This window comes from Liolophura sinensis, chromosome 6 (genome assembly GCF_032854445.1).
Source record: "Liolophura sinensis isolate JHLJ2023 chromosome 6, CUHK_Ljap_v2, whole genome shotgun sequence".
NCBI lineage: Eukaryota > Metazoa > Mollusca > Polyplacophora > Chitonida > Chitonidae > Liolophura > Liolophura sinensis.
The window spans coordinates 3,870,642-3,885,385 of record NC_088300.1 but is presented as its reverse complement, the minus strand read 5'-3'; the positions used below and the strand labels follow the sequence as shown (position 1 = coordinate 3,885,385).

The window sequence follows — 14,744 nt, the reverse complement described above, 5'->3', positions numbered from 1 at the left end:
CCATGCATGAAATATATCAAAAATTTATACTTACTGTTAGAACTGGTGAATGCCTCCGCACCACATAAGTAAATATAAATATGTTAAATGACTCCATCACCATAGTAATTCTTGTTTACTATTCCAATATACACATGCATAAAACATGCTTAACATATTTATATATTCACAACTCATAGATTTGAATTAATGGCACATTGTGGGCTTTGATTTGATAAGTGCTGCCTAAAGACTTTGTTTCTCCAACGCGTGGGAAATCTTAGGGACAGATAGTTTTCATTACATTGAATAGTCAGACATCAGTCACAACCTGTTAACATTAGTTACAAGCTGCTGCTATCTTCAGTCACAAGCTGTTGACATCAGTTACAAGCTGTACATCATAGAACCTTGTGTGAACCTTTCTGGAGGTAGGGAATGGTCAAAGTGAACAATATATTTTAGCCAATCCTTTACGCAATTAAAGTTTGACAGGTAATGCACCAAAGCTTTAAATGTGCGACCTGTGGCAAACAGGTTTAAAAACATAATTACTCAAACATGTTCATATTCCCATCACTAAAAAGAATTCACAACGTTATATTCATCCACCAAGATTGCTACTGACCATTCAGTGAATGAAAACATACTCCAATAGAGTCCTGATTTTCCATGGAGAAAATTTTGTCATTAGTCTTTCCTTATGACTACTGTCTTAATATATGGCATTCTCCACCAAACCATACCTTAGACAGCATATACCCTAACTATCTTTATTATATAAGTTAAACAACATATTATGCGTTAATAAATGTATTTTCCAGCATGCACCATTCAACAACCTTTTTGCATTCCAACTCGAACATCTTGTGGGTGCTTTCCATGCTTTAGCTTCCCCACAACAACTAACTGCTGGCAGCAGATTTGAGTACAACCCTGCTCTTTGTGGAAACCCATCCCTCTTTGCCACCTCATCCCAAGGCCCATTGGATGTCGCTAATGTCCCCACCCCCGTACACAACACCTACCAAAGATCCATTTACATTCACCACCCAAGATTTTACCCTTGATTTCCCCACCCCAAGGCTGTACAATGTTTAGCTGGGAGTATTTTCCTGGAAGGGTGGTATTTTCCAGGGGTTTTATCATGGTATGTGCACTCCCAAAGACATAAGGTGCATTCTGTTACCCCCTGTATGTCTCAACACCATCAGCAGCTATGTACAGGTCAATGGTCAGCAGGGCTATGTCTCGTCACAAAACGAGGCTGTAGAAGATTCGACGCAATCTGCATGGCCATCGCTCAGGAGGGAGGCGGACCACGGATGTACTTCAGCTCTGGTGACACCGTCAAACCAAGCACATCAAATGCTTCCCAGGCATCTGGCATGGCCAGGTACATCAGCGCAACCAAGGCCACAGCTGGTGCTGCCCCTTTGAGGATTTTGGACAACATGGGACTGAGTGATCTCCCCTGATCTGGTCTATTAAAAAAACAAACAAAAACATTCACTATATGGTAATTCTAATTGATGGTTGACAGGTTTGAGTACAGTAAAAACTGCCAACATCGAACGCCAGGTACTGCACTTGAACACTAAACATAATGTCTGAAACAATGCCACGGTAACATAGCCAGTGAAGGACTTCAATATAATGGAACTATTTTTTTTTACTTTATCTCTTCTTTCTTGCCTCGGTTTTTTGGTGCCATGCAACAGGGTAATGAGAGAAGATTGCTGCAGACTGACCTTGGTGTGGCCCCAGCTGACGGAGCCTTGTCTCCCCCTTCTTCCTCCAGCAGCCGGGCCTGGCTCTCGTCACACCAGTGCCTCAGGGCAAACAGCTCACTACCCAGGGACGCAAGGCCGGCAGCCATCTTCCTCTGCGCCTGGTCAGAGCTGATGTCCTCCAGCTCAACTTTTAACTGTCTCAAGTGTTGCAGTTTGACCTCGTAAGTCTCCAGTTGGCAAGCAATGTCCTGTCCAACATAATACAGTACATTTTCTTTGGTAAAGTTTTAAATTATATCACTTAACTATTTTAGTTACATATGAGGCAAGGTTAATAAAAGTGGTCAAAGTCTGAGGGAAGGTGGAGATATTGGGAAGGTCTTGTGTGCTGCTGTTAGAGAATGAGCTACTCGATCATGCATGGTGCATACCCAATTTGTTTGAAAGGCCTAAATGCATTTGCCTTATTCTGAATGAAGAGTTTGAAAAGCAAGTTGATATGAGAATAAAACCACAAGAAATAGAGCCAACAATGAAAACAATGACATTAGAATAGGATGGATAAATAAATGTTATCTACACATACTGAACTTTTTACTGACCCCGAGTACAAGGGACCTCTGTGGCTCAATTGGTTAGTGTGCTAGTGCAGCGTAATGACCCTGAAGCCTCTCGCCCATGCGGTCGCTGTGAGTTCAAGTCCAGCTCATGCTGGCCTCCTCTCCGGCCGTACGTGGGAAGGTCCGTCAGTAACCTGCTGATGGTTATGGGTTTCCTGTGAGCTCTGCTCATTTTCCTCCCACCACAATGCTGGTTGCCGTCGTATAAGTGAAATATTCTTGAGTACGGTGGAAAAAACACCCTTCAAATAAATAACCAAATAATTAAGTAACTTAAAGAGTATAAGGAAGGGGATTTAACCCAGTAAGCTTACCCTGATGTGTTGCTGGGTATCCTGCAGGTCCATGGCTGACAGCTCCAGATGCAGAGATTGCTGGAACTCTATCAGCTGCAGCTGTTTCCGTTCCTTACTCAGAGTAATGGACAGTTCCTTACTAGTCTCCTGGAAGTCTCGCCACTTGAGCAGTAAACCTTCCAGCTCCTTTAAACGACCCTGACATCTGCAATGGGCAAAAATTATGTTGATGAAGACATAGAGGCATTCCCTCTTGCTTGTTAAGGTTAGGTTTTTGAAATGTTTTTCAAGGACCTGTTTTCCATAATTATCACTTAACATTCAGTTCAAGTGGAGATGAGTTGATACTATTCCTGTAGCTTATTTACTGACCAATACAAACAAATAAAGCAATATGACACTGAACAATAAAAAAATCAAGTACTTTTCCAGGACATAACCCAAGATAAACACTTATTGATGGACTTTCACAGATTTCTAAGACCAGTGGGAATGATGTACACAACAGGGTCTATACCTCTTTGCCGTTTTTTTCCAGGAGGTTGCTACTGTGAGTAGATTTGGCCTTAACCTGGTCCATAGGCACGGCTGGGTGTTGCTGACTGAACAGAGCTACAGAGTCTTTCACAGTACCCATGTGATCCAACTCTCTACACAACCCTTCTATCTTTAACTGAAAAGAGTAAAAGTTGTGACACAAAAATTTAAAAATGTCCCACAACTCATCTTTTTCTATTTACTTACTTACCGGCATTTTAATCTTGATCAAAAACCACACTCAAGAACCCTTTGAAAAACTAGATCCCAAGGGCTGTGAAATGGGTCTATTGCTCTTGTATGTTTTTTTTTGTAATTTAATGACCAATAGTCTTCTAGTACAATTCATTGGTCTTCCCCACCCACAAAGGGCCTATCAGTCATTCTGTCTGTAAAAGGGGACCCAGCCCTACCTCATGACATGACTTTAAAGAGAATGCAATGCACCAGAACGTCATATTATGATATACTGTCAGACTGTAGATTTTTTTCTTGCAAGTAAGTCGCTACCATTTCTTTTTGATTGGTCTTCATGATTTGCCGTATGTGGCAACAGATTAAGGCAACATATCATAATACAATACATGTTTTGGTCCTTACACTGTATGGTTGTATCTCAACAGTACAAATACGGCAAGGACACATAAAATACATGTACAATCTGTCAACTTTTTTTTTCAATCTTTTCAGGATTATATCCAAATGTTCATCACATAGCAAGTGATAGATAGCTCTTTCCACAATTTAACAGATAACTTCTTCAATTCACCATCAAAAACTTTGTATCATAAGTTTGTTGGCATTCACGCAATTAGGAAGATCAACTACTGGGCAGTAACCCAAGGGGTCAAGTCGGGTTACAGATAATTTTCAGAGGTAGTGCGGTACTCCCTACTTTTCCAGGAGAGGGAGCCTATCGCAGTACACATTTTTGGAACATACTCAAAACTTGACTATTTTGGGTCCCCAGCAATACACCTGAAGTGTGAAGTTGGCTGAGTGAAGGGGGCGAGAAAATCAAAAGACACACATGTGCATGCATGTATAAGCCTACAGGTACAGAGATTCTTGTTGTTACATATAGAACTCTTCCCCACGCGCAATGAATCTGAATGATGCTCATAGGCCTACATTTATTTATTACAACTCAACCTGTAGGCCTACTGGGTTTATTCCAATAACTCACTCCCTGACAACTTTAGCTTTCCATTTTGTTTTGATAGCAGGGGTTGCAGTATAATTTCATTCTATGGTAACTTGTCTAATGTGACTGGTGTGTAGACTAACAACTGCTGTTTTGGGGCCAAAACATGATACACTTGTTACGCTAAGTACAAATGTAGTACAAATTAAAACCATACATTGGGAGCGACATCAGGGTGATTTAATGCACTACAGTAGGAGAACTTATATAACTAATGTAGTACATATATAACTAATATAGTACTTATATAGCTGTACAGTAGCCCAAATCTCCATTTTTTTTTTTAGCCTTTGCTACATCTTTTTCACGGTCTCATTCTTTATTTTCACCATTTTAGTGACTAACAAAGCGCTCGATTGTCGTAAGGTAGGCCTAAATATTATTAGAAGCTGTTAAATACATGAACGTAGGCTATCTTAGATGGCATAAATCTGTTTGCTACATATGCTATCACAGGCAATCAAGGTACCGACAGGTATGTGACATCTACTGTTATGATCATGAAAATAGCACAAGTGCATTTTATAACCTTTTATTACACGAAAATGTGAAGAAAATGCCGAAGTAGTTTCACCCAAGTACGACGTGTCAATGCGAATAATAAATGAAAGCACAACTCCAAACATAATTAAAATTTTTATTCAATGTGTAATCATAACGTATAAATCCCAACAAAACAATAAAGAAAACATCCCAAAAGGAAGCTAATATATGACCATAACGCACGGTCTATTTCGTTAAGCACACTGACACGTCACACCTGGGTGAAACTACTACCGGCAATTTCTTCCTATTTTTTCATGCCTCTATAATGGGCCTCTGGCAATTCTCATGAAACAGATCCATAAAAAATACGCCGACATGGTCATTACCACTTACATGTACAAATTTACAAGGAAATGAATATGTCAATACTCGTGGAAGTAAATTACCTGTAGCTGTTTGGAGGCTGCTTCCAACTGAATGACCTCATCAAATGACCCTGTGATCATGTCCTTCACAACCTCTGACACGGTAGCCTTGACCTTTGTCAGGTCACCATAGGTCTTACAGAGCTGCTGTGACTGCCTGGAAGCGATTATTGGCAAAGCCATATAATTGTGTCCACTGCTGCATCAACAACTGAAACAATAGATTCACAACTCATTAAAGTCAGACTGTCTTCACAGTGCACATACAGTATTAAACAGCATTGAGTAGTATTTCCTTTGAAAACCTGGGCACTTTCTGAATGCTTGGTTAGAAACTGGACAGTTATCCAAACTATCTGTTGTAGAAGTATCAAATGTCTGTATCAACATAACCCATGTAAGGCAGCTGTTCATACACAATACATTTATAGTAAGTTGATTCCGGACATCATCCTGCATTACACAACCTCTCGTACATCTGGTTGTCATAAACAGCTCACCTTCAATCTGATGGGCCTCGTGACCAGAAATAACGGCAGATCCAAAACCTCTTCCAAACACTTCAGGTTTGTTTCACAGGTCAGCACATGTTCAGCCTATAACGTAAATGTCACATGAAGTTATCTCCCCTTTAGGTGCTTGTCATCAAACATTTTCTGTGTTTGCAATGATGGGGCTGTAATACTGCATATGTGATGATAAACCATAATCATAAGTTATTAATTTGATCCTGGCCTGGCCTGGAAAAAACAGCACACAATTATTTGAGGATTTTAACCATTTCCACAGGTGAACAATTTCATCTGTTTGATGGAAGGAGTAAAAATTTAGTTATGACAAGGAACTGTCACAAATTTGTGATGGGAGGGTAGTTCAAAACATCACAAGTGTAAGTGAGCGGTGAGTGAGTGCTTGGGGTTTAACGTCATACTTAACAATTTTTCAGTCATATGACGAAGAAAGGAACGGTGAAAAAGCTTGCCGGCACAAAAGCTTACATATTTGGATGGGTCCAGACTGATGCCTGTTCCCATGGGGTCAGATCGCCGTTTCTTGAGAGAGCTGTCGGTAACATGGAGTTGTTCTACAGACTGCTGGATGACATGATGGAGGTCCTCCAGATCAGAGTCACTGTCCTCCTCCTGCAGGTACGCAGAGCTCTGACAACAACAACACACCACGAATCAGCAAGCAACCAATTTAGCCATTAATATGGATACACATTAGAGATGCAAAACGTTAGGCGACTGAGATTACAACCACATACAACAGTGACATTTCAGGCTCCAACAATAAAACTAAGTTAGCTGCACAAAGCAGATTTCTGAACTTGATCAAGTTGGATATACATGTTTTCTGCCTAGAACAGAGAATGTATAGACCATGACCACCCATCCAGTGTAAGCCAACCAAAGATTTGGTGGAGTTAGATATCCTAATACTTTCCAGGGTAGAACACCGAAATCCAGTACAGAATATATGACACTGACCATATACATGTCCTAAATTTCAAAGGCAATTACTGAATATTCAGACTAATTAAACAAATTATTCCATATTCAAACTTAAATATCAGCTCAGACGACCAAGTCAAACTTGATAGTCTCTTGATAACCATACCTTCTACCAGCCCAATGGTATTCCCCTAGTTTCTTGAAAACCATACTCTCTACCATACTGTAGAAAGTAATGTCCATGCCATATTAACTTGCTAGCCATACCTTCCAGCAGCCCGATAGTACTCCCCCAGTCTTTTGACAACCTACAGTTGAGCTTCCCCTGGTTGTATGTATAACACTTCTACACTGCAGTCCAGCTTAGACAGACCTGTCTGAACCAGTCACACCCTCACTATATTAACACTGTCCCTAGTAACAATGGCAGGGGTGGGGGGAAAACTTCTGGGATTAACACTAACTGTTTACTGAGCCAGCTGACTACGCTAAGCAACTAGCGTGACAAATCCTACAGACAGAATGGAGGAAGGAGCTGCAAATACATGCAGCTTATAATTATTGAAGTAGGATAACCACAAGTACATCTTGTGCAACCATTACAAAGGGAGATAATCACTCACACATGCACGACTTGCTCTCCTCAGGAGGTAATACACCATCAGGAGCAATAACTATCTTTGCATACTAAAACAATATTAACTGAACACCCCCCCCTTTTTTTTTAAACAGTAACAGAATTTTCTTCTCCTGTGCACCATTTAAACAGTCCTCTTTTCACCATGGTTTCAGCCAACACAGCCTTTAAAATGTAATACATAATACATGTGTGAAAATCTTGCCGTTGAGAAATGCAGAGAACCATATATACAGATTAATGGAAGCTTGCGAAGAAGAATGTCAGATCTTCTCTAATGTCACACAGACTCACCTTCCTCTCCTTGGAGCGCAGCTTGTCAGAGCGTTCAGCTATCACCTCAGCACTAAGTTTGATTCCATCCTCCATACGGAACTCTTCCTCCTCAAACTCCAGTTCATCCTGAGGTTCCCAGTGGAGAGGTTCCTCAGTGGGGGCCTCACTTGCCGTAGGGTAAAGGGGATCCTGGATAAACATAACATTCCTTCATGAATTACGCTTTTTTTTTTTTTTTTTTTTGAAGACAATGATGTGATGTATGTATATATGTGTGAAGAAACCCAAGGTAGACAGCCCATCAAACACTTTGGTGAGTTACGTTTTGGTAAATCATAGGCTACATGCTGACTATAACCATTATAACCTCAGCATTAAAGTTTTAGAACGCCCACTCAGGTGATACAAGTTTTCATTATAACAGAATATCAGCAATGGCTGATAAAGAGAGATGCAGTTTAGAAGAAAACATTTCGTTAAACTTTAATACAGTAATGTCTGCACCATACCTGGTAATTATCCCAGGCTGTCTCCGAGAAAGAACCTGTACTGTTCACTTGCTCATCACTCTCAGATCCTGACTCTGACATAGACTGTTTGGGAGTCACGTAGGCTGCTGAAAGATAAGGCACCAAATACATTACACACATATCGCACTATGGTGAAGATTAAAGCTATTTTTAGAATATAAATATCCCCTGATATGACATGTAACTTACAAATATAAGGGTAATGATTTGAAGTGATGATAATCATTTTGCAATGGTAGCCAAATTTTACTCAACTGTGCCAAAAACTTTGGGGTCACAATGACGACATATTGTGAGCTGATTGGCTGCTGTGGAACACAAATGTACACACAGGCCCACTTAGAGGAAGATGGATCTCAGAGTAAGAGTAGTGAATGAGTATGGTTTGTGTTTATTCTGGGATCACTTATCTACCACTCATCCCATCAGTGAGGATTATGTTAGCCACTAAGCAAGGTTAAATACAGATTCTTAATCTGAGCACCCTTTTGGATCCTGTAATTTGGGCTAAAATCGAAACATGGTTAAAACATATCTAGTATTAGGCTTAATATGAGATTTTGTAACAAGGATATCAACTCCAGAATAACGAATACTAAATCACACATTTTCAATGTCAAAATAAACACATTTTTAATTCACTTTATTATGTTGGTCTTTTTGCCTTAGGCTTAATCTGAGCACAAACTATCAGTATAAAAGTATATATAACGAGGTGTGTAAAGTTAGTGTATGAGGACTCACCCAAGCCTGTATCTGACCCACTGCTGGTTGTGGAGTAGATCATGGTGTGTTCTAAGGTGTGTAGTCTTAGTGTATGAGGACTCACCCAAGTCTGTGTCTGACCCACTGCTGGTCGTGGAGTAGATCATGGTGTGTTCTAAGGTGTGTAGTCTTAGTGTATGAGGACTCACCCAAGTCTGTGTCTGACCCACTGCTGGTCGTGGAGTAGATCATGGTGTGATTTAAGGTGTGTTCTAAGGTGTGTTCTAAGGTGTGTAGTCTTAGTGTATGAGGACTCACCCAAGTCTGTGTCTGACCCACTGCTGGTCGTGGAGTAGATCATGGTGTGTTCTAAGGTGTGTAGTCTTAGTGTATGAGGACTCACCCAAGTCTGTGTCTGACCCACTGCTGGTCGTGGAGTAGATCATGGTGTGTTCTAAGGTGTGTAGTCTTAGTGTATGAGGACTCACCCAAGTCTGTGTATGACCCACTGCTGGTCGTGGCATAGATCATGGTGTGTTCTAAGGTGTGTAGTCTTAGCGTATGAGGACTCACCCAAGTCTGTGTCTGACCCACTGCTGGTCGTGGCGTAGATCATGGTGTGTTCTAAGGTGTGTAGTGTTAGTGCATGAGGACTCACCCAAGTCTGTGTCTGACCCACTGCTGGTCGTGGAGTAGATCATGGTGTGTTCTAAGTCTCTGATCAGCGACATGGAGCTCACCAAGTCTTCTGAGGCATAACTACGGTTCATTTCTGGTGAGGATATGAGGATGGAAATCTGGCACTGATCACTGATGGACATGTCAGAGTCAATGCTCTCTGGGTTAGCACTTTTCTCGTAAGACAACTTTCGCTTTGACATACTGCCAGAACATTTGGCTTTATTTTCAGGGTCTTCCATGGATTTTGTCCTTCTCATGTAACGTGGTCTGTGTAGCCGTGACTTATCACGAGGGAAAGTAGCAAATGGTTTTGATATTTGGTCTGGAGAAGAGCTTTCACTTTGATTTGCCTTGGGTGTTGATGTGTATATCTCACTATGTTGGGTAGACATGGAATCAATGGCACTTTCTGATTTAAACATTGGCTTTTCCTGTGAGTTCATTTGCTTCTTCAAATCTGACAACGCAACAATGCTCCAGGGTCTCTCTCGCCTGGACCTGCGACTTTTCACTCGTGTTCGTGAAGACATCTTATCATAGTTACTGTAAGCACTGGCACTACGCGGGATCCCGCTATGATTAGCACTATAGGAAATGGGATCAGGTCTGTCAGTGAGGTTTCTATCTGAACCCACAAGTGTACCAAAGCTGGCGAAGGCACTAGAACATCTGTGGTCATCATCACTGGCTGTGGAAAATTCATCAGAATCCTCGTCATCGCTGGTCTCTTCTCCACTAGCCTCACAACTGCTCTCCACCAAAGAGTCCGTGCCAGAACGTGGAGACGAGGTGTCCGTGTCAGGGACAGAGTTAGCTGCTCCAACATTCAACTTTGTGGTACTCCATGGTTTCCGTGCCCTACCGTGTGATCCAGTCTTCCAGTCTGACACACCGAGCCCTAAAAACTCATTTTCTCCTGGATGGTCTTCCTGTATGAAGTGACAGGTTGGTGTTTCAGTATCTGGCACAAAGCCACTCACAACCATTCCTGCTTCAACGTCTTCTGCCCCATACTCCGATGATACCTTTTGGCCCCTTCCAGGATGGACAGAATTTGATGATTGGACGATTTCAGAAATGCTGCCTAAGTAAGTATTGTTAATAAAGTTGTTCAGAGAAGAATATTCCTGGTATGCAGAATCAGTAAGCACCGCTTCTGGAATCTTGACAACTGTGGATGGATTTTCTGGATGCTGTTTTGGACTGTTGCCATGGTCTGTGCTTGACAACTGCTCGTCGGTATCATTCCTGTCTGTAGAGAAATCTGTATCAACGGTAATCATTTTGTAATAATCCGCAGTTGGAGAGTTGAGAATGGCCTCACAGTTTGAACTTTTTGCATCTGAGGTGACAACATCCTCACTGATGATCAGAGCTTCAGGGTCGCTCCCACAGTTAGAACTTGTATCGTAGGCACTTGTGATAGAATGTCTCCATGGCGATTCTTTATTGGCAGATGAAAGGTCAGAGGTCAAGGCATGTAGGCTGGAGTCCAGCGGGAGTGAGGCCGGTCTCCTACGGATGACAACAGTATCCATGGAGACCAACTCTCCTGGTTTGTGGTCACCTACAACCTGTTTGCCATGTAGCTCCAAACCATTCCAAGATGGCGCACGTTGCCAGCAGATTTTACGCAGATCATATGGATCCAGTTGTTCATCATTGGAGTAGCCCTCGCTGGAGTAACCAATGTCACGACTTTCAGATTTTCTCTTCTTTGGCTTGTTGATGAAGTGGGTTGAACATCTCTCATCCAAGATGTCCATCATTTCAGATTTAAACTCGATGAGATTTGCGTCAGACTTGTTTAGAGCAGTTAGCTTAGAGCTATGGTTTCTCTCGTGCATTTCCTCAGACAGCAGCTGCACCTCTCTGTCCTCGTCTGTCGGCTGCTCTACATCGCAGATCTTCTCGTATTCTTCATCATAAAACGGGATGACGTCGGAAGAGTTGGGTTCATCAGACGATTCGCAGACTCCCACACAGGTGTCACTAGGATCACTCTCTCCAGTCACACGCTCATCCTCGTCATTTTTGGGCAGCTCTACCTCATCACCGCTGCTGAAACCTTCCGTGAAAGAAGTGGAGTTCTCAAAGTTAAGCCACAGAGATGGATCCGAGTTGTGCAAAGGCTTCTTCCCAAATTCCTACAGACAGAAAATATATGTATATCAGTTCTCCACAGGACAAATATTTTGCATTCTTTGTTTGCTCGATCGGTGTCAAACTCTGTGCTCAAGACTTATTCACTTAAGAGTTGTATTAAAAAGGTGACCATTTGCATGTTGTACTGGCAAACTGTTCCACATGAGATGTACCAGATGCCACCAGATATACCAGATGACACCAGATATACCAGATGCCACCAGATATACCAGATGACACCAGATATACCAGATGACACCAGATATACCAGATGACACAAAAGTGTCTGTAGTGAACTTCATGTAAGACTATAAAGCACAGCATTATCAACAGCATATTGGAATCATGGAAATGGGATGAAGTTGCATGCGCTAAAATGCTGTTTACTATTAAAATACAAAACATGTGCATAAAAATTCTTTCAATACAATTTGTTTCTTCATTTCAAGTACATGTAACTACATTGAAATGTTAGTAAATACTTCTGTAAGAGTTAAATAATTGAGACATTTATCCAGTATCCCGGTACATGTTACCACTCATTGTGCTATATCCCCTTTCAGGGAGCCAAAAATTCAAAAAATATTATAATTCATTTAAGTGACCAACATCATCTTTTCATCACATGCCAACATGTTTTTAAATACCCAGAAAAGCCATTATTGACAACCTAATATTTCCATCCACGCATTTTTCTTTGCTTAAATGCGAAATCTTAAAAGGGAAGTGCTTTCTTAATGTGAATTATAGCACAATTACACCTTTGGCTGTATGAACTCAAGTTTACCGATCTGTTATTTCAGGCTACCTCATGAACAACGATTAATCCCAGCGATTAAAAAACTATCTGGACATTCATATGTGTCTCAGCCAGACAGCAATTTGAACGCTCATTTCTACAGGACATATTGCATGATTTATGCAAATAATAATTTGCCAAATGAACAAAAACTTGGAATTTCCACATTTGCAAAGCAGGTAAATGTTAAATATATGTTGTAACTGCATCAAAACATGAATAAAACGATAATTCACTGCAAGAGCATTAGTGTCTACTCTAAAATTTGTAGTGACGAATTACTTTTCTGATCTTTTAGAAAATGTATAATGTAAATGAATGAAGATCAATGTATAAATAATAATGTGACTTCATCTATATAATGAATATGTATGACATTATTATCATGTGTGTGCATGACAGAATGCAGTATCTACACAGAAACAGTGTGAAACCAAGTTCTGCCATGTGAAACAATCCTCAAATGTCGGCAGAGGGGTACGTTCATCAAGATGACTGCTTTTAGCAGCAATTATAACTGTCTGAATTGATCAGCGCACTTTGCGATTAGCTTGGGCACAAGTGTCCTCTGCCAGTCTCTATTTACATCTCATGCAGGGTACACAAATCCACCAGGCCAGCACAGCCTTGAGGAAAAGACCTGTGTTTGATTAGGATGGCTTCAATTGACTTTACAATATCCTGCGGAGATCAATATCCTAAAACTGTATGGACTGCCCTGAGATATGCCCTACATGACAACTGTCCATGTTGTAACAGTTTCTGGAAATATGGACTGGCTATCAAATGCTCTCCTATTTTCTAACTCAGCCATTCCAGTTTTTAAATAGTTGAGGGTCACAAGCAGGGGTATCACTGTACGACGCTTACAGCGATTGTAAATATATCAATGACTGGTGCATTTTGCATCATCACTGGTTTAACAGAGAAGAGTTGGACACACTTTATCCAACATGACATCAAATATTCAGAAAAGGTAAGTATTAAATATAGAAATCTTTGATGCAAATATTTAGGGAAATTAAACCATTCAATGGCTAGTATTGTTTGGGAGAAAACTGATCTCACAATTTCCTGCATGTCTGAATACATCAAGGTTAACAGGGCTGAAGAGTTAATGTTGACCATCTGTCTGGACCAGCTGATAATTACTGGTGACCACACTGCTGGTCAAGCAGATCGACCAAGACAGATTACACCCACCATTCTCACTAGACAGTCCAATTGGCAAACCTATTAAAAGTCTTGTCACTTTTGCACTTTTTTTAAACAAAGGGTGTCTTTAAAATAACAATACTCACCCTGTTATTTACATGGACAATGTGACCCAACATTTGGACAACAGAGGAACATTGACAGAAGAAAACTTGCAAGGCTTAGAACATCTATAAGTGTTGCAGTTTTTAGGTCATCCTGATAATCCATTACAGCACAAACGACATGGGTGTGATCCTCACACAAGCACAGCCATTAGGAGGGGAGAAGAATTAGGGGCACAATTCTCCAGGCTCTGTATCCACTGGTTCTGTTTGTGCTGCCAGACTGGGGGAGGAGTGGAACCAGAAGCAACAGGGACAAAAGAAATCAATGGCAAGACAAAGGGGTGTTCTCTGTCTATGACAAGTCAGTCCCTGGTCACCAGCAGGCACCTGGCCCGCCGCCTCCCCAACATGTGCGCAACTGGCATGTGCATGATGCACCATGTCAAACTACTGTAAAACCAATAGGCTGTTCACACCATGCAAAACGTCTCACCCTTATCACAGAATCTGTCAGAGAGGAAGATCAAGGCTCCTGTGTCCTTACATGAACACCACAATCTCCACAATGGTTCAACATGTAGTAATATAGATTCTATGGCTTACAAAAGTCCTTCTTACATAGTCAACTGTTTTGAGTTCTTTGTTAGGAAATAAACAATATTTTCTACCCAACTTTTTTTATGAACTTTTACATGTCAGCCAAACGCGAAAAATGATCAGTGTCACCTTTCAACATGTAGATCGACTGAATCTTAATCTCCAAATGTAGACAGATTAAAATAGCCTCTAAGATCTTATCAGTGTAGCACTTTTAGTTATAGGATTTGATAGGTGTAGCATTTATAGGATAGGGACAAGCCCTTATCTACATGTGCATGATACAGCACATACACTGTACACATGTACGGTAAGATTCAAATTTATACAAAATTACTCGCAAATATACTGTGACTTGCCTATAGTAAATCCTGAGGT

General features: G+C 41.0%; 1 protein-coding gene across 3 annotated transcripts in view; it reads right to left on the bottom strand.

The window, feature by feature from the left end:
• Window positions 1-2,690: 2,690 nt before the first annotated feature.
• Window positions 2,691-14,744, bottom strand: part of LOC135466505 (uncharacterized) — a 54,341-nt gene continuing 42,287 nt past the window's right edge. For 2 of the 3 annotated variants that reach the window (XM_064744024.1, XM_064744026.1), the window contains 8 exons: window positions 9,541-11,710; window positions 8,157-8,263; window positions 7,666-7,836; window positions 6,279-6,440; window positions 5,781-5,876; window positions 5,302-5,490; window positions 3,146-3,301; window positions 2,691-2,833 (listed from right to left, as the gene is read on the bottom strand). In XM_064744024.1, coding sequence (XP_064600094.1) covers window positions 5,485-5,490; window positions 5,781-5,876; window positions 6,279-6,440; window positions 7,666-7,836; window positions 8,157-8,263; window positions 9,541-11,710 — 2,712 coding nt within the window. In that variant the 3' untranslated portion in view covers window positions 2,691-2,833; window positions 3,146-3,301; window positions 5,302-5,484. The remainder of the gene's footprint in view (window positions 2,834-3,145; window positions 3,302-5,301; window positions 5,491-5,780; window positions 5,877-6,278; window positions 6,441-7,665; window positions 7,837-8,156; window positions 8,264-9,540; window positions 11,711-14,744) is intronic. The other variant, XM_064744025.1, reaches the window with a different exon arrangement.